General features: G+C 37.8%; 1 protein-coding gene across 5 annotated transcripts in view; it reads left to right on the top strand.

Moving 5' to 3' along the window:
- Positions 1 to 21,082, top strand: part of cfap61 (cilia and flagella associated protein 61) — a 169,765-nt gene that overhangs the window by 126,618 nt on the left and 22,065 nt on the right. For 2 of the 5 annotated variants that reach the window (XM_059986284.1, XM_059986283.1), the window contains 2 exons: positions 8,631 to 8,722; positions 18,057 to 18,262. In XM_059986284.1, coding sequence (XP_059842267.1) covers positions 8,631 to 8,722; positions 18,057 to 18,262 — 298 coding nt within the window. Of the gene's footprint in view, positions 1 to 8,630; positions 8,723 to 12,899; positions 13,007 to 18,056; positions 18,263 to 21,082 lie in introns of those variants that run through there. The other 3 variants (XM_059986285.1, XM_059986286.1, XR_009515173.1) reach the window with 3 other exon arrangements.

Genomic DNA, 21,082 nt, shown 5'->3' with positions numbered 1-21,082 from the left:
ATTTTAGTTGGGCACTGGCAAAAGTATTGGCGAACAACAATTCTACCACTGGATAGGGCTCTACGTGGATTTGATTAGGAGGATTGTTCCTAACAAAGAATGAGTACGGCGGTCATTGGAACATTAAACCAGAAGAGGAAGGGACATGTTGAATGAGTTCAGGTGAAAGATGTAATATAAATATTAGTACTTATAGTACTTAAAGGAACCAAAGGAAAGTGGCTATAGAATCTACGCAGCCTGGTGACAGTCAGAAATTGTATGAGTAAAATTTTGTATGAACTTAAGTTTGGTTAAACCTTGGATACTTAAGGTCTTCTGTGATGAACCTTTCTGTGCTCTCTCCAAGATAGACCCTTCTTCCTGTCTATGGTATTTTCTGAAACCTATGATTCTTCTCTGTTATCCAGCAAGATGTAGACAAATTAATTAAATTAAATTAACAAATATGAATAGAATTTAAGCCTGAAAGTCTGAAATATGATGGCAATGCAAGGAGGGTTCAGTATTAATTGAGAGCTGTGAATAGAAGTGAGGCTGCAGAATGATTTGGACTAAAATATAGTTCAAATATGATTAGCCCTTCACACAGCACAATTTCAGGGAAGTTGCAATAATCATTGGTTGTTCAGTGAGTAAATCATGCCAAAAGGCTAAAAAACCAAAGTTAAAATACTGTTGAAGTCAGTGGGAAGAATTCCATACTAAAACAATGTCACTGCCATTAACAATTCTGATGAACAGCCATGGGTTGTGTTTCCTTTGTAGCACTAAGAGGACTAGAAATGATCATAATTTTGTACTTTTTTTCTGGATTTGGTCTTTCACGGATAGACAGAACTGTTTTCCTTTCAATGCAGTGAGAACTATACAGAGGAGTATAAGTGGCAAAAAGAATGAAATGATGAAAGATGACAATTTTATTGATTTTATTCTGGATATTGTTTTGCAATCACGTCAACTGTAGTCAGCAAAGGAACAAGATGCATTAGTTTTGATAATGAGCAAAAATTTTCTGATCATTTATCTAAGAGTAATCATTATATACCATAGAACCATAGAACATTACAGCACAGAAACAGGCCTTTTGGCCCTTCTTGGCTGTGCCAAACCATTTTTCTGCCTAGACCCACTGACCTGCACCTGGCCCTACTCCCTCCATACTCCTCTCATCCACGTACCTGTCCAAGTTTTTCTTAAATGTTAAAAGTGAGCCCACATTTACCACTTCATCTGGCAGCTCATTCCACAATCCCACCACTCTGTGTGTGAAGAAGCCCCCCCCCCCCAATGTTCCCTTTAAACTTTTTCCCCTTCACTCTTAACCCATGTCCTCTGGTTTTTTTCTCCCCTAGCCTCAGTGAAAAAAGCCTGCTTGTATTAACTATCTATACCCATCACAATTTTATATACTTATATCGTCTCCCCTCATTCTTCTATGCTTCAGGGAATAAAGTCGTAACCTATTCAACCTTTCTCTGTAACTCAGTTTCTCAAGTCCCAGCAATATCCTTGCAAACCTTCTTTGCACTCTTTCAACCTTACTAATATCCTTCCTGTAATACGGTGACCAAAACTGCACACAATACTCCAAATTCGGCCTCACCAATGCCTTATAAAACCTCACCATAACATTCCAACTTTCATACTCAATACTTTGATTTATAAAGGCCAGTGTACCAAAAGCTCTCTTCATGACCCTATCTACCTATGGTGCCACTTTTAGGGAATTTTGTATCTGTATTCCCAGATCCCTCTGTTCTACTGCACTCCTCAGTGCCCTACCATTTTCCTTGTATGTTCTACCTTGGTCTGTCCTTCCAAAGTGCAATACCTCACACTTGTCTGTATTAAACTCCATTTGCCATTTTTCCGCCCATTCTTCCAGCTGGTCCAAATCCCTCTGCAAGCTTTGAAAACCTTCCTCATTGTCCACTACACCTCCAATCTTTGTATCATCAGCAAATTTGCTGACCCAATTTACCACATTATCATCCAGATCATTGATATAGTTGACAAATAACAATGGACCCAGCACTGATCCCTGCGGCACACCACTAGTCACAGTCCTATACTCAGAGAAGCAATCCTCCACTACCACTCTCTGGCTTCTCCCATTGAGTCAATGTCTAATCCAATTTACTACCTCACCATGTATACCTAGCGACTGAATCTTCTTAACTAACATCCCATGCGGGACCTTGTCAAAGGCCTTACTGAAGTCCATGTAGACAACATCCACTGCCTTTCCTTCATCCACTTTCTTTGTAACCTCCTCGAAAAACTCTAATAGATTTGTTAAACATGACGTATCACGCACAAGTCCATGTTGACTCTCCCTAATAAATCCCTGTCTATCCAAATACTTGTAGATCCTATCTCCTAGTACTCCTTACAATAGTTTACCTATTATCAATGTCAAACTTACCGGTCTATAATTTCCTGGATTACTTTTAGAGCCTTTTTTAAACAACGGAACAACATGAGCTATCCTCCAATCCTCTGGCACCTCACCCATAGATACTGACATTTTAAATATATCTGCCAGGGCCCCTGCAATTTCAACACTAGTCTCCTTCAAGGTCTGAGGGAATACCCTGTCAGGTTCTGGGGATTTATCAACTCTGGTTTGCTTCAAGGTAGCAAGCACCTCCTCCTCTTCAATCTGTATAGGTTCCATGACCTCACTACTTGTTTGCCTCATTTCCATTGACTCCATGCCAGTTTCTTTAGTAAATATGGAAGCAAAAAACCCATTTAAGATCTCCCCCATTTGTTTTGGTTCCATACATAGCTGACCACTCTGATCTTCAAGAGGACCAATTTTATCCCTTTACTATCCTTTTGCTCTTAATATACCTGTTGAAGCTCTTTGGGTTATCCTTCACCTTGAGTGCCAAAGCAACCTCATGTCTTCTTTTAGCCCTCATGATTTCTTTCTTAAGTATTTTTTGCACTTTTTATACTCCTCAAGCACCTTATTTGCTCCCTGTTTCTTATACATGTCATTCATCTTCTTTATCAGAGTTCCAATATCCCTTGAGAACCAAGGTTCCTTTATCCTATTCACTTTGCCTTTAATCCTGACAGGAACATATAAGCTCTGCATTCTCAAAATTTCTCCTTTGAAGGCCTCCTACTTACCAATCACATCCTTGCCAGAGAACAAGTTGTCCTAATCCACGCTTTTTAGATCCTTTCTCTCTTCTTCAAATTTGGCCTTTTTCCAGTTTAGAACCTCAACCCAAGGACCAGATCTATCTTTATCCATGATCGAGTTGAAACTAATGGTGGTGTGATCACTGGAACCAAAGTGTTTCCCTGCACACATTTCCGTCACCTGTCCTAACTCGTTTCCTAATAGTAGATCTAATATTGCATCCTCTCGAGTTGGTACCTCTATATATTGATTTAGAAAACTTTCCTGAACACATTTTACAAACTCTAACCCATCTAGACCTTTAACAGTATGTGAGTCCCAATCAATATGTGGAAAATTAAAATCCCGTACTATCACATGTTTATGTTTCCTGCAGTTGTCTGCTATCTCTCTGCAGATTTGCTCCTCCAATTCTCGCTGACTAATACAACCCCATTAATGTGGTCATACCTTTCCTGTTTCTTAGCTCCACCCATATGGCCTCAGTAGACAAGCCCTCTAATCTGTCCTGCTTGAACACTGATGTAACATTTTCCCTGACCAACAATGCCACACCCGCCCCACCCTTCATCCCTCTGCCTCTATCACATCTGAAACATCAGAAGCCTGGAACATTAAGCTGCCAGTCCTGCCCCTCCTGTAGTCAAGTTTCACTAATGGCTATAATGTTGTAACTTCAGGTGTCAATCCACGCCCTCAGCTCGTCAGCCTTCCCCACAATACTCCTTGCATTGAAATAAACACACCTCAGAAGATGTGATTGTGTTCAATGTAGCATTTCAAAAGGGAAGGAGACAAAATGGCAGCAAAGATTCTACACTCAGCTAAGGTTGAATTGCATGCAATGAAACTGATACTAGCCACATTAAATTGTGCAGATCTGCTAATGGATAAGATTATAGAAAATCAATAGATGTCAATAAAGAATTTAACATGATACATAGTTAAGAGACAAGAACTAAATCTGCCAAGAAAAGGTATAAACTATATCAGCAAGAAAAAACTTAAAGAAAGAAAACGTAAAGGTGATCCAACAGATGGCAAGAGCTACAAAATGGGACTGGAAGAAACAGAGCATATTGTCGTCAGACCACTTGTGAAAAACAGTGAACAGATGTGAGTGATTCACTTTGGAAAATGTAGTATGCATAAAGAGGAGTATGCTCTAGACTTACCAAAAATGATAATTGAACTCAACTCAACTAGTAAATTTAAAGTCCAAACCATATCGCGGCCACCACCCTGCGACTAGACATTGTCCTTGTGTCTGAGTCTACGAAGCAGGTGGTGATGCTGGAGCTGACAGCCCCATGGGAAGATCACTTGGAAGAGGCCTTTGAAAGGAAGCTCTCTAAGTACGCAGGACTGGTCAGCAACTGCCAGCAGGCTGGATGGAGAGTGAGGTGTCTCCCAGTGGAAGTTGGTTGTAAGGGATTTGCAGTTCTTTCCTTAGCCAGAGCCTTCAGCAATTTGGGCATCGAGGGAGAGAGGAAGAGGAGGGCCATCCGCAATACCACCGATGCGGCAGAGAGAGCCTCAAGATGGCTGTGGCTCAAGAGAGGGGAGCCATGGAGTCATATGTAGCTAGCCATCTGGACACAAGCGGAGCCTGATCAGCCCCGGCTGGGTCACCTGGAGAAAGGTGTATGATGTTGAAAGACCCAGAACACCTGATGATTCCAGGAACATCACTGATGATGTGTCCAGAGGCATCAATAGATTTATGCACACAGCAGAAAGAAAAGTTAAAGAAGGTACAGTAGGTTACATTCCCTGAATTTAGAATATTTTTTAGGGTTGGTTTGATGGAGGTATTCAAGGTACTAATGGGAACTGTGTAAACAGAGAGGAACTATGGTACAGTCAAACAGTTAGATCCAAATCTTTCAAGAGTGATGTTTCGAAACATTTCCTGATGCAAAAGGAAGCAGATGTTTTAAAGTCTTCTCCAGATATGATTTTTGACTCTGGGTTGATGGTTAATATTAAATCTGAAATAGATATTTATTAACCAAATGTTCCAAGGTTATGGTATATGGTATATGTTAGACTGGGCATAACCTTATTATATGGCAGAACAAACTAAAATATATAAAATATCCTGGCTCCATTCCGAAATGCATATGAACCATTCAAATTTCATGCAGAAGACCATTAGTTCATGTTGCTAGTAAATTGTTGTATAGTTCCTTTAAATTGTTATTTACAGAAAATGGTTTGCATTCAAGATGGGTATGGTTTTGCAGATGTGCACAGTTGTAACATTGTGCTATATGCACAGTAGAGGCAATAATCTTGCTCCACGTAAAAAGTGGACTTCCTAGACATCTTAGGCCATGCCTTCAATTTTCTTAGAAATGGCATAAAAGTTCTTTTGCTAATAGGTTGGGCCTGCTAAGCATCTTTTCTTATTTGTACTTCATTATAAATCTTTTCCACACATAGATTAGTAAATGGTTTATTTTGCCAAAAGTCTATTGTTTAACTTGTAGACAACTGGTGGTGAGTGTTTACATGTTATTTGTTTAAGAACATTTTGGAGCAAGAATCTAACATTGTATCAGCTGAAATTCCATTATATATAAAAAAAAACAGGATAAAGACAAACTTTCTGATCGACCTTGACTAATTTACAAACAGTAATGATAATTAAGTGAAGTTCCAGGGACTTTTTTTGTGCCAAATCACCATATTTTTGGACCTTTCTTGTGTTTTTTCCTATGCTTTTACTTGCCAATTATACTTGAATTAGGGAGAATTACAAAGCAAATGATTTTATAGTTGCTACTGGGTGAAGTAAAGGAGTATTATGTCCAGTTAAATAGTTATAGCTAGTTGGAAAATTTCACCAAATTTATTGCTAAGCGACTTGAATTGTAGTAATTAAAGTTCTTTCTTCATATTAATCTGTAATCATGGCATTGGTTAACACTTCAAGCTGCTTGCTGGAAATGCAATTACTTATGTCATTTCTGTAGTCAACATGCTACATCTGGTCATCTCACTCAATATAACACCTCATTAACATCTTATTCCAGTCACACAGGCTTTTCTCCATCACCTATATAGCAATAATCTTGCTTCATTCCTATGCCTTATTTCTAGTAAATGTTTGACACCTTTGAACAGGGTATCATATTAAAATTGGCCGAGCATGCATCTGCTGAGCCTAGTGAAATTTAAATTTGCTGCAGATGAATCCTAGTTAAAAAGGAAGCAGAATATGGTAATATTACTGCAAATTAAATGATTGTGTTACACCGGCTGCACAGATTTCATTGGAATCAAGCCTTATTGTTCTGCTCTAAGCCCTTTTTAATCTTAGCTTCCTAGCATTAAAAATGTATCTGGCATTTAGAAGCAAGTGAGTTAAAATGGGAAATCACAAAGCTCTGCTGTGTTGTGTGGAGACCAAAGAAGAAACTAGCATCTGTCTTCATTGAGAATTTGAGCATAATCGGTCCTTAATATAATGATCACCATCAATGTACTTGAGTCTCAAATCATGACCATTTTATTAGAAATATTTTTTCAAAATGTTTTTATTATATTATTTTTAAAAGTGTTAGTTAATTTTGTACCAAAGTTCAAAAAGTTTAATATAACTTTATTTTAGAATATATATTCTTGTGATGTGAAGCACATATTCAAAATGCTAATGTCATCCTGAAAGGCAATAAATAACTTTAAATGTTAATTTTCATTACAGTATCCTTACTATACAAGTTCCTTAAGTGTTTTAAGATCACACTCATTTGACAGAAACTATTTGCTTTATCAAAAAGTACCTCTTGGAAAACTAAAAAGCCCAGAAAAAAAAGGCCAGAAATTAATTTGCTAACTCAGACTTGTATTGGCCTCAGCAATCAGCACTGAAGTGATGATGCTAACTGCTGACCTGGAAGGAAGCTGTCCACAAAGATTTAGTTACCGTACCTATTCTGACGTTAGATACCAGTTGTAAAGATCATTGATGCTCAGCAACAATATTAACTTCCAACAGATTGAACAGGCAATCACATTGAAGACAAGAATTTTTAAAAAAGCAAGAATAAAGATTGGAACATAAAATAGATTAAGACAGTAACTACAGTATCACAGACTTTTAAAAAAACACCAAATTGTGAAATAAACATGAGAAAAATGGTGATCAACACCTATAAAGTTGAATATTTTATGCAGCATTTTTGTTTATTACAATCTTAATTTCAGAATTGAGCAGAATATTTTAAGAGTTTTATAGTAATAATAGATCATAAATGCATGAAAATCTTGACAGTTCACTTCATTTCAAAGATTATGTTCAAGAATTTGATAAATAATACATATTTAGGAAGAACATAAGTACTAATTGTGGATTCTGGATTCCCACATTTACAGAGATCGCAATCATGTTCTTAGAGCAATGAAAGCATATGTCAGTTTGTGGGAAAAGATTAAGTTTTTCTACTAAAGTGTATATGATTTATAAAAATAATGCATCCAACTTAAGATTGCTGGTTATAAATTGCTCATTAACTCTCTTTTAAGCCAATTTCTCAAGAACTATTTTTCCCTACCTATCTCTCCCTTAACTTGTATTTTACTGGTAAACCCCTTGCTAAAAGAATCAGCTACTACCACCCCAGATCCTTATGCAGAATGCAATATCTCCACTGAAATGCATACTAATGAGATAAACAATTAGATAAACACAATATGTTCTTCTTGCATTGAATGCAGTGCTTGAAAATATACCTTTCATGATAATTTTTTATATAATTCAGTAAAGCATAGTGAATACGTTTCCATTGGAAATTAAACAAAAGTGCAATCTTTTCAAGCTTTGTTACTAAATCAAGTTCCAGTATGGAGCATATTCACAGAAGCACCATGACAGCTGTGATCCTGCTGGTAGTACACAGCAGGGAAGAAGCATGAGATTGTTAAAATAAATCCCTCTTAGAATAATTTCTCATTTTCAGCTTCATACAGCAGACCTTAAAAACGCATTATTTTTCTGTGATACTTGTTTTTGACAGTTTTTTTTTATTCAAAGGTGAGATTCTCCCTTTAGCTTATAGTCACTATGGGTCTCATGCCAATCGCAGTCATGAGGACAGGTGGGTGACTTGCTCCAGGCCTCTGCAGTTTTGGGCTGTGACAGCAGCTGGGAAGTGCCTGAATGTTATCTTGGGTTAGGTTTCTCTCCAATTTCTCCCCCATTCTTTTGGGAATTGCCTGGATCAGTTCATCTAATATATACCCCCTACCCAGTACCTTGCCTGAATTGCCACAATAACGTTATTGAGAACAGGAACTTGAGATCAAATCCAAATGCTACCATTCCACATTTGTTTATATCAAAATGCTATAAAATTCAGTATAAAATTATTCATTATGATTTAAATATTATCTTCTGTTTTAATCTTCATTTTCCTACTATTTGAAAAAAGTCAATTAAGTTGTGTTTGTCCTTATTTTAACACAGAATGTAACCTGCCAGGAGAATACCATTACCTGCATATTTCTAAACCAGGATTAATGAGTTGTCAGGATAGGCAGAAGGAAAAACCAGAGTATGTAAGTATTAATTACTAGATAGGGACATTGATTTTATTTGCTGGTGAGCTACAAAGCACCTCAACAAATTTGAAAATTAAATAATCTATATTAAAAGTGCTTCAATCTGACATTTTTGATCCAATTAAATGCATTTTCATGCAGAGAAATTCATGGATTTGTAGATTTACAGTAAAGAGGCCATTCAATGCTTAGGACCTGTTCCAGCTCTCCATAAGATCGGTCTACTTAATTCCAACATCCTGACCTTTCCCTTATCACAAAAAACAAGAATAGGACTAAACCTTCAAGTCCCTTGAGCTTGCCTGCCCACTCACATTTATGGCTAATCTGCACACAGACTTTGTCAGAAAGTCCTTCCTCATTTCTCACCAGAATGGCCTGGCTCTAATTTTAACCATTATTTGCTCTGGATTTCTTTTTACTCTTTTTTCCATATGCCCTATCATTTCTTGCTGAAATTTTATAAAGCTCAAGAAAGCAAGCCCTTTATCTTTTATACACAAGATGAAATGAGTCTCGCTTTTATTACTTCACCTTATAGTTCAATCCTTGAAGCCTACCTTTAAAAAGGTTAATCCAATGTTTTACAGTTGTAAAATTTTACATTTCACAACATTCTAGTTGTAGTCTAACAGGATTTATTTTATTTTTTTAAAAAAATATATTGCTAAACTTTCTCTTGTGTATGATAGATTTATAGTTATAAATGTTAACAAACCATTAGGCTTTAAGATGATTTCTTTGTAACAGACAACTACATACATGTACAAAGGCCCCCAAATCCCTCTACCAACTTTTCAGTTTAAATTATACGCATATGTAATTTTAGTCCAAATTTATGACTTCACGCTTAACTGTATGAAAATCCATCTCTCAGAATCCATACATTTTTTTTGGTGAACGTATGAACAGACTCAATATGAACAAAGCTGTAAATTATCCAATAAAAAGTGTATCAGAAGATTACTAAGTATATGAAGCAGTTAATCCTCTATATTTTATGTATTTAACAGTTTACCTCAGTTATAATTCTTTAATTTTTCACTGAGAGACAACTCAAAACAAATTGTAAATCATTACCACAGTGGAATATTCAGGTGACTTCAGTCCTGTTTCTGCAAGATTGTAAAAACGCATGCAGGAATTATTACAATAGTATAATCTCGGCCTGGAGACTAAGCTGGACAATAGTAGATCTGTTAATATACCGTAATTTTATAAATGAAAGGAAGACTAAATTAAACTGCATGTTGATAGTCTTTGAAGAAATATAGAGTTATGTTTTACATTGTCACAATGCTCTGTAGGTTATAGAAATCCTACTAAGGTCACGTCCTCAGTTGTTGGCACTAACCAGCCAACATATTTTGTGGCACATTGGTGGTTAAAATTATCCAGTAAGGAAGTTGGCTTAGCCAAAAACAGCATGAAATGTCATCCAGAAATTCTAATCATATTTTGTTGAATCTAATGATAGATTGCTATTATATTGGGAGATTTATTAAGAACGCAGCCTCTGATGCTGAACCAAATAATTTCTAACACTGTTTTGCAGGAAACATAGTCTGCAGGTGGAGAAAAGACTGACATTTTTTTTCTAGTAATGCTAATTGACTTGCTCATGTGAAACTGATCTCTCACAGCCATAAGGTTCATCACCTTTAGCACTCTCAGAGGCAGTTCACATTGTACTTCCATTCCCATAAAGATGAGCATCTGCTATTTTGTAATAGCCATTTCCACTTTTGTGTTTAATAAGTACACATCTTCATTCATCAGTTAAGGAAATACAAAATTAATTTGTATTTTTAGTGTTAAAATACCAATTATACCGAATTCCAAAAGATAAAAGTTGTATTATCTATAATTTCATGTTAAGTAAATTCTTTTGTCATGCACTGTTATAATTAAACTATTTCCAAAGCTCCATTGCCTTAAAACAATGTACAATTAATTCTACTATTATGACTTGACTTTATAATAAAAAGCTGTGTACATGATATCCTTAGAAATCATGTATATTTTAACAAAACACTATAACAGATATGATTAAATATACAATATAATGATATTATGGTGTGTTGGGATAATCAATAGGTTGTGTGATATCATGTTGCAGTTAGGCTCTAGTTTTTCTACATTTCATTAAAAAAATACCTTGAGGCCTATTGTCGATTGCAAACACAGGGGTCTGATTTTTCACCATTAATGCTCAGACTTTCTGATATAACTTCATATTAATTAGGCAACAACATGAAATCAATTAATAGACAAAAGAACAAAACTGACAATAAAGGCAGATTTCCAATATACAGACAACAAAGAAAATGGTGTCCAAAGAGAATACAGAGAGGTTAGAAAAGTAAAAAAAAAATCTATGCGGTAAGTGGAGCTGGAGAAGTTTAATTATTAAGGAATGTATAAAGTATTGGTATTCCACTGTACCCAAAATAAATAGAATTGGAATTAGTTTATTACTGAGTTTATTATTGGAATTAGCTACATGTACTGAGATACTGTGAAAAACTTGCCTTGACACCGTTCATGATATAATACATTGAGGTATAACAAGGTAAAATAATAACAGCATGTAGAATAAAATGCACAGGTAAAGTGCAGTGCAGGTAAGCAATAAGGTGCAAGGTCACAACAAGGTAGATTTTATGGTCAGTGGTCCATCTTAATGTAAATAGCACAAGACAAGGCAACAAATAAAATGCTGGAAGAACTCTGGGTCAGACAGCATCTGTGAAGTGAAATAAACAGTCAATATTTCAGGTCAATACCCTTCAAATGGGTCACACTTCTGCCAACCCCCTCCCCTCCTCTCCCCCCAATAAAGGGTCCTCATCTGACATGTCGACATTGCATTTCCTTCTACAGATGCTGCCTGACCCACTGAGTTCTTCCAGCATTTTGATTATTGCTCCTGTCTCCAATAAGCATCACTTAAAGATAAACAAAATAAATCACCAGAAAGACAGGAATGTTAAACAATTATTTTGCTTTAGTGCTTAATGGGGAGATGAATTGGGTAGTCATGCCTTTAGAAGGATATTTTAAACCACCTAAAAGAAAAGTGCAGGAGATTGTTGATGAAGCAGGAATGGAGATTGTGACCTTTCATCTTTCCAAGGTGTAGCTGCAAAAAACTTTGCTTAACTCATTCTTCATACCAGATTCCCAGCGAGACAAATTAGAATCACTAGAAGAGTTGAAAGTGATGCTCCTGGTTAACAAGAGAAGGCAAGTAAAAATCCTAAAATGATTGTGTATGATAGCCCTAATGTTATAGCAAAAAGCCCACTGCCCATACTAAAGCTTGTGGTCATCAAATGTATCTCAACAAAATCTAAAAGATCCAGCAGTCCTGGAGTCAACAGACAAGGCCTAAAAGCTGTGCCAATACTTTGAATGGACACAATGACAGACTTCTACAGATGTACTCATGAAAGAATCCTGATAAGTAGTATTATGGTAATTATACAGCAGTTTGAATGCATGGGAATGCTAGAAGGTTAGAGTGTAGTGAACTCTACCCAATAATTCATGGCATATTCCTCTCCACCACTGGTGGTATCTACAGGTACTGCTGCCATAAGAAGACACAACATCAAAGATTCCCACCCTCTAGTTCATGCCATTTCCTCACAGCTACTGTCAGGCAGCAGCTACAGAAGCCTAAGTGCCACACCACCAGATTCAACAACAACTATTCTGTCCAATCAATCAATTTTTGAATCAACCAGCAAAACTATAATCACTACAATTTAGAAACATTATGATCCCTTTGCACTAGAATGGACATTTTTGTTCTAATTGTGTTCTTTCATGTTGGGGGGTAGTGTTTAATTTCTGTTTCTCGTGTAAAAAGTTGCTTATATGTTGCAATGTGCCTGAGAGCTGATGCAAGTAATCTTTTCATTGCATTTAAGTGTACATGTATGTACTTGTGCACATGAGAAATAAATTTGACTTGTCACAGGTGGGTGGGCCAGAACAAGTCCTGCCCACAAAAGAAAACTCCATAAAGGTATTTTTTAATGGAAAAATAGCAAAAGAATAAAAAAACAAAAATACAACTAATTGCAGACATTGAATGAATTATAGAGATAAAATTAATGTTTGAATTTTACCCTTTTTTAATCCCTGCAATCCCATTTGAAATCCACAGATCAAGCTTAATGCAGGATCCAGGAAATGTCAGTGGGATCTTGCTCTGCTACTGGATGCAGGATAATCTGGTGGCAGTATAAAGCCAAGAAATGGCCAGTAGGTCAGGTACTTGCTCATGAAAAGGCAAAAGAAATTATGTAACATTCACAAAACGCTGGAGGACCTCAAGAGGGAAGGGTAAGGGGGAATTACCAGAAGTTGGAGAAATCGATGTTCCTACCATCAGATTGGAGACTACCCAAATTATGTATGTAGCATTGCTCCTCCTACCTCAGAGTGCCCTCAGCTTGGCAGTAGATCAGATCGTGGACCAACATGTCAGAATGGGAAGGGAGAAGGAGGATTGAAATTAAAATGGTTGGCCACTAGCAAATCCTGCTATTTGCAGATGTATAAAAGTGCTCAACAAAGCGGTCGCCACCCCCCCCCCCCCAATCTAAGTTGGGTCTCAAAAATGTAGAGGCGGACACATCAGGAGCACTGGATACAGTAGGCAACCCCAACAAAGTTGCAGGTGAAGTGTAGCCTCACCTGGAAAGACTGCTGGGGCCCTGAAATGAAGGTGAGGGAGAAGGTGAATGGACAAGTGTACCACTTCCTTCCACTTGCAGGGATAAATACCGGGAGGGAGATTAGTGGGGAGGGATGACTGGACAAGGGAATCATGAATGGAGCAATCTCTATGGAAAGTGTAGAGCGGAGGAGAGGTAAAGATGTGAGTAGTGGTAAGGTCTTGTTGAAGATGGCAGAAGTTACAGGTTGGAGTAGTCACACCTCATCTTCCATCTGGGAAGCCTCTAACCTGATGGCATAAATATTGATTTCTCCAGCTTCTGGTAATTTTTTTCTTTCCCCATTCCTTCTTTTCTATTCCCTACTCTGGGCCTTTTCTTACCTCTTCTCTTCTCATCATTTGCCAATCATCTCTTCCTGGTGACCATCCTCTTTCCCTTTCTCCCATGGTCCATTCTCCTCTCCTATCAGATTTCTTCTCCAGCCCTTTACATTTCCACCTATCACCTCCCAACTTCTTACTTCCTCCCCTCTTCTCACCCACCTGGCTTCACCTATCATTTTCAAACTTGCCTTTCCTCTCACCTTCCTTTCTGGCTCCCTCCCCTTTCCTTTCCAGTCCTGATGAAGTACCCCCACCCAGTGTCAACTGTTTATTCATTTCTCTAGATGCTGCCTGATTTGCTAAGCTTCTCCAGCATTTTGTGTGCATTGCTGTGGATTTCCAGCATCTGATGTTAAAGAAATAATGTACATAACTCTAATGCGGTCTACCACATTAGTTGTGAGATACTTCTTTCCAGAAATTCCCTCCCTCTCATAACAAGTAGCACAGATGCAGCAGAAATCCTACAAATGCCCATCAACTTTGATTGTGCCAGATTGTGAAGGGTGCCATGGGAGATCTTGAACAGTTGCAGAGCTTTTGGATGAGAGTGCAGATCATCATCTTGAGAGTGTCGTGGTTACTTGAAGTGACCTAGAGACACAGACAATTCTTCAAGAAAATTAAACCTTTATTTGCAAACAAAGGCTGAGGCAATCAATGAACTTGTCACCGAAAGCCCGCCGAGCTCCGGTGTACAGTATAGTAATTTCTTATCTCAGTTACATTTTGGTTTCATCAGCATACCCAATCAATTTATAATTGCATATCATCTATATATTAACTAATCAATCGCTGTTGCCTAGCTCTCGGTGCATCACCATTATTTTTCACCCATTCGCATTGGGACCTTATTTGTGGCCAAGATTATGTTTTCCAGACAACCTCCCTCACATTACATTCCTGCTCGCACTATCCTGTCCACCACCGTTATCTCGTACTAAACAAAGGCTAAGTGTAATACATGGGATACATCTCAGCTAATAGTGCTGCTAAACAAACAGGTGTTCTGTAAGTGCCATAATATGCAGCTAAGAGAGTATAAAGTATCTAGTGAAAGCAACTCATAACAAAATGTGTCTAGTAAAATAATACATACTAATATTCAGTACCTAGAAGTGATTACATAGTATAGTAAATAGCTAATACATAGTGATTATATTTCAGGTATATATAGTGGTTATGTCAGATATATTTCTCAACAAGAGCAGAGGTTATGGAATCAGTGGACTATCATGTGAATGAGGAATCAGGGTTTATAGCTTGGGAAATGCACTTAGAAAAGATGCACAGACATCAGTCAAACGCTTCCCTGAACCTACTGTGCCCTTTTAAGAGATTACACCTGGCCATGTACCTTGATAGCTTTTCTGTCTGAACCTCTTGTTTCTTAGAAGAACAACAGACTTTTTAACATAGTCTTCTTAGAAGCTTTTGTCAATTGGAAGACCTATTGAGAAAGATTATTCACATCTACCCCAATCTCCAAAAATTCCTCTTACCTTTGATAAAGGTGAAAGTGGGAAGGGTAGCTTTGGTTTGAATTTAAAGCTCTTTCTGAGCTGTCCCAATGCTTTCTCAATGGTAAGGTGACCCATAATGAACACTGAAAGTAGAATCAAGTATATCTTTAGTTATCAGAGAGATCCAGCATTATACCATAAATCACAGACAGGAAAAAACCCTATGCAACACAACAAAGACAATCCCTGTACAAGGCAAGACCATGCAATCTTCTTAGATAAACAGAAAAATAAAAACCAAGGCAATTTAGAAAAAGAAACTAAAAATTTCCTCACAATCCACCCAACAAACAAAACCAGTCCTATTGTAACCCAAAAAGTTTGAAACAGACTCTACATACCTTTTGGAAGAAATTACTTTTACTCCACCTATATATTCATCCAGACTCTTGCTTCAGACAATTTTCCAACACGCATGAGCTTATTTTAAAAGTTCACTATGTTTTGCAAAAAGCTCCACCACAATATAGTTAACCAAGATTGACTGTATCCAATCTGTAACAGAACCATAGTTCTCTATGACCCATTTGGAACAAACTGCTACTAAAACACAGTCTATCCTATCTTCAATGTAACAACTACAATCAGATCGCTATATGGTTTCAGCCCTTTTATCCAATTGTGATAATTAAGAAATATCAAATTAGAATCAATCTGGTGGCCTGCTTATCTGCATCTTCTCCAGAAGTTCAATGCCACCCATTGGGTGAGAAGATCAGACTTGAACATAATACTCTCACTGAGGTCAGGTCAAGATTTATTAAGTTCAGAACCATAACCTATGTCATATCCTAATTGTTCTATGAATTGGTTTACAACGTTGTTAATGTTTTTGTTGTATTTCAATCTATTCCTCCTTTCACCTGCCTTGATCTTTTACTTAAAGGATGCTTATTTTCAGATTTTATACCCCTCACAAGCATAACACTTCATTTTTCAAAGTCATACATCATTATCTGGTCTTAACCCCAATCCTTCAAAATGCCAAGATTCAACTAAGCAAGTTGAGTGATCTTGGCAGTAGTACAAATCTAATGTTAATTTGCTGATCATGGCCAACATCAATAACTAGACAATTAAAATAAACAGTAAAGACCTATCCTTGCCAGACTCAACTAGTAACCAAAATCCAAACACATCCAAATCAATCTAAAACTATTTTAAATCTGTGATGTTCCAGAAAGATTTAATTCCAGCTCAATATATTACCAGCTTCAGATTGGTGGAAAAGATTTTTGTGTGATAACTTTTCAATAGCATTTTTGGAAGTTTGTTTATAATTGAATTTCTTTCGACCAGCAGCTCAAAGTCGGGTCTGTTGTCATAACAAAGTATATTTATGCGCAGGTGTAATGAAAACTTATTGCAGCAGCATCACATAGCATTAGAAGCGCAACATTTACAAGAAATCATGAACATAAATTATACAAGATAGAACACAATTAGAATTGGAAGTCAGGTGTAGTATCAAGTGGTCGTAATCTTGGTGGTTTTTTCAAAAAATACAATCAAATTGTTAAGGTACAATCATTTTCCAGAGTAATACTGCATTTCCTAACAAACCCTGTCCAAGTAATCAGATGTTGAGTCTCTAACAATTCCATGTACTATTCAGTATTGGCAACAATTTAATGGGCCTGTAGTTACTTAGGGTTCTTTATTTTACTTTAAGACTCCTTGAATAATATTGGAGTAATTCTAGTAACTTATCAAAAACATAATCACATCCCTCACACAATAAGTGCATGTCATTGAAGACCATTGAGTGTCATGTTGCAATATTCTTTGATAGCAAAATATGATTTCTTCATTTTCAAATATTTGATTTATGAACTTCCACCATAACTCATTGGGTATGTCTCTTTAATTTATAGAGCTATTTTTCTCTTGAATAAATAGGAATGCACAGTACCAAAATGCTCATAAAAGATTTTGTCCAGTCTGCAATCTACAAAATTTAATTTAATGAAGCATTTCCCAACTTTGCATGTGTGCATTGGAACACAGAATTCAGATACAAGCTGGTGAGGTCAGCTGCCAATGACATCTTACTTTGCTGCTCGACTCAGGATTGAGTCCAGGTGCTAAGCACAAATATCCTGCTCTGCAAAACCAGATGCACCAAATATAACACCTCAGCTTATTGTCCTGTATTAATTAATCAAATAGTTAATTAATACTCAATAGAACCAAAAGTAGTTATTTATTAGCTAATCAACAATTAGATCTCTTTACTGCTCAAAATATCCAAAATCTAAAGTCAGAGTGGGAAACATAAGCAAACAAATTGCAGATGCTAGAAATCTGGCAAAGATGAAATGCTGAAAAAACACCGTTTTTATCACATCCTGAGGTCTTTGCTAATGCCACACATTGAAACATGCATGCCCTTGACCTTTCTCTTCAAAAGCACTGATTCACCCCATCTCAAAGCCTACCTCAATCTTTATTCCACATTACCCTTCGTTGGTTTCAAAAGACTTTTTCCCTTCCTTTCAGACATTTAAGCTGATGAGTGTTTCCACCACTTTCTATTTCTATGTGGAATTTTAGAATCCTAGTCTTTTATATTCAGTTTCTTTGCAATCTTTTATCTTGTCAATCTCACAACCATTCAACTGGACCACATATGCACAAAACCTTGCACTTATTCCAGAAAATCAATTTCAAGTGTGTCATTCAGTGAACAAGACTGTTCTGTATTGATAAATTTCTTTCATTTTTTTTAATACAGGGACGAGAAATAGTCACAGGAAGTCCAAGTACTGGGAACTACTTCCAAATCCATTTGAACCAATACAACATAGTAGACTCCATCACTTGTCTATCACTGAAACCTTTACCAGTCTCCAACTATATCTGTTTGTATGGACAACATGAACGTCTTCTTAATAGTTTGTGTTCTCGCTTCGACGAGGGACTAATTTCAGATTTGTACAGGTAAATTAGAAATTGCCTTTATATGGTTGTACACTGCAGAATCTTAAGGTATTAAAGGCTAATTATATATATTGTAAAGACTGGAGTGCGAGTTCAGGAAGCAGAAATAGCTCCCTCCTCCCACCTTCATAAGGAAATCCTAAATTAGATGGTAGTTAAAGTTAAAGTCTGTCCCGAGCCTTATAGGCTCATCAGGCCAGTGCTTATGCTGGTTTCCATGGTGTGAAGCGACTGAGAGTACTAGACTCCTCCCCTCCCCACCCCCAGATAGGACGCGAGTCTATCGCAAGTTTAACCCCCAGTATTTTGCCGGTACCCATTTTCAGCTGGGTGGACTGGAGCAATGTGTGGTTAAGTGCCTTGCTCAAGGATACAACATGCTGCATCGGCTGGGGCTCAGACTCACGACCTTCAGATCGCTAGTCCAACACCTTAACCACTTGGCCACATGCCACAAGTTAGATGGTAACTAACCGATAAATCACCAAAGTCACTCTTTAACATTATGACTACATTCTTCCATAGCTCCCAGTTAAGAAACTTTTTTTTCTTTGTTTATAAAATCTGGTTGTGTTGATGAGCTGTAATAGTACTTGGTATTTCAATTAAGAACAATGTCACTTATTTTATGCTCTTTTAGCAAAGCTGTATAAATTGGCATTTGGCATAAGAAGGGTTATTTTTTTTAGATGCATGTATCCAAAATATATGAAAATGGCTCTTAGAAAATTAGTTTTCACTAATTTTATATAATAGTAAAATATGTAGAAAAGAAGTAGTAATGCATGCATGCCTAAGGAGAGACGTTTTATAAGACTATAAGAGCCAGGAGCAGAATTAGGCCATTTTGCCCATTGAATCTGCTCTGCCATTTCATCATGGCTGATCCATTTTCCTTCTCAACCCCATTCTCATCCCTCCTCCCTGTAATCTTTCGTGCCCTGACTAATCAAGAACGTATCAACCTCTGCCTTAAATATACCCAATGACCTGGCCTTTATAGCAATCTGTGGCAACAAATTACACAGATTCACACCCTCTGACTAAAGAAATTCCTCCTCCTCCTCTTCACTCTAAATGGACGTCCCTCTATTCCAGGGATTTCCAACCTTTCTTATGCCACGGACCCCTACAATCAACCGAAGGCTTCATGGACTGCTGGTTGGTAACCCCTGTTCTATTCAGAGACTGTGCCCTCTGGTCCTAGACTCCCTCATGATAGAAACATCCCCTCCACATCCACACTATCTACGCCTTTCAAAATTCAATAATTTTCAATGATATCTGCCCCTCATTCTTCCAAACTCCAGAGCTATTGAACGCTGCTCATACAATAACCCATTCATTCCTGGAATCATTCAAGTGAACCTCCTCTGAACCCTCTCCAATGTCCACACATCTTTTCTTAGATAAGGGGCTCAAAATTGCTCCCAGTATTCCAAGTGCCATCTGAAGAACGCCTTATAAAGCCTCAAAATTATATCTTTACTTTTATATTCCAGTCCTCTCAGAATGAATGCTAACATTGTATTTGCCTTATTTATCACCAACTCAACCTGCAAGTTAATGTTCAGGGAATCCTGCACAAGGACTCCTACACTCCTTTGCATCTCGGAGTTTTGAACTTTTTGCCCGTTGAGAAAATTGTCAACACTTTTGTTCCTTCAAAGTGCATGACCATACACTTCCTGATACTGCATTCCATCTGCTGATTCTCCTAATCTGTCCAAGTCCTTCTGCAGCCTCTCTGCTTCCTCAATACCACCTGCCCCTCCACCGATCTTAACATCCGAAAACTTGGCAAGAAGCATCAATTCCGTGTGATGTAAAAAGAAGCAGTCACAACACAGACCAGACCCGAGAAAATCTGCTGATGCTGGAAATCCAAACCAACACACGCAAAATGCTGGAGGAACTTAGCAGGCCAGGCAGCATCTGTGGAAAAGAGTAAACAGTTGATGTTTTGAGCCGAGACGCTTCATCGGGATTGGAAGGAAAGAGGAGAAGTCAGATTAAGGTGGGGGAGGGGAGGAAGAAGTACAAAGGGGCAGGTGATAGGTGAAACTGGAAAGGGGGAGGGTGTGAAGTAAAGAGCTAGGAATTTGATTAGTAAAAGAAAAAAAGGGCTGGAGAAGGGGAAACTGATAAGATAGAAGACCGTGGAAGAAAGAGAAGGAGGAGTAACACCAGCGGGAGGTGATGGGCAGATAGGAGATGAGGTTAGAGAGGAAAACAGGAGTGGAGAATGGTGGGAGGGGTCAATTACCAGAAGTCTGAGAAATTGATGTTCATGCCATCAGGTTGGAGGCTACCCAGACAGAATAATTTCTCCTTCAGCTCTTCCCATTTCCTTCAAACCAAAGGTGTAGCTATGGGCACTCACATGGGTCCCAGCATATGCCTGCCTTTTTGTCAGCTAATTGTAGCAAACTGAGGTTGCTCCTCCAACTTGAGTGTGACCTCATCACAGCAGAATAGACCATGGATTGACATGTCAGAATTGGAATGAAAAGTAAATTGAAATGGGTGGCTACCAGGAGGTGCCATTTTTTTCTAACAGACAGAGCGTTTGAGCTCAGCTAAACTGTCTCCCAATGTACGTCGGGCCTCACCGATACACAGGAGACCACACCAGGAGCACTGGATACAGTAGATGACCTAAAGAGACTCACAGGTGAAATGTCGCCTCATCTGGTAGGACTGATTGGGGTCCTGAATGGTAGTGAGGGAAGAGATGAAGCATTTGTTCCACTTGCAAGAATAAGTACTAGGAAGAAGATCAGTGGGGAAGGATAAGTGGACAAAGGAGTGGCATTGGGA

The sequence above is a fragment of the Hypanus sabinus genome, chromosome 12 (assembly GCF_030144855.1).
Source record: "Hypanus sabinus isolate sHypSab1 chromosome 12, sHypSab1.hap1, whole genome shotgun sequence".
Lineage (NCBI taxonomy): Eukaryota > Metazoa > Chordata > Chondrichthyes > Myliobatiformes > Dasyatidae > Hypanus > Hypanus sabinus.
The sequence above is the reverse complement of the archived record's forward strand: the minus strand, read 5'-3'. Positions and strand labels throughout refer to the sequence as shown.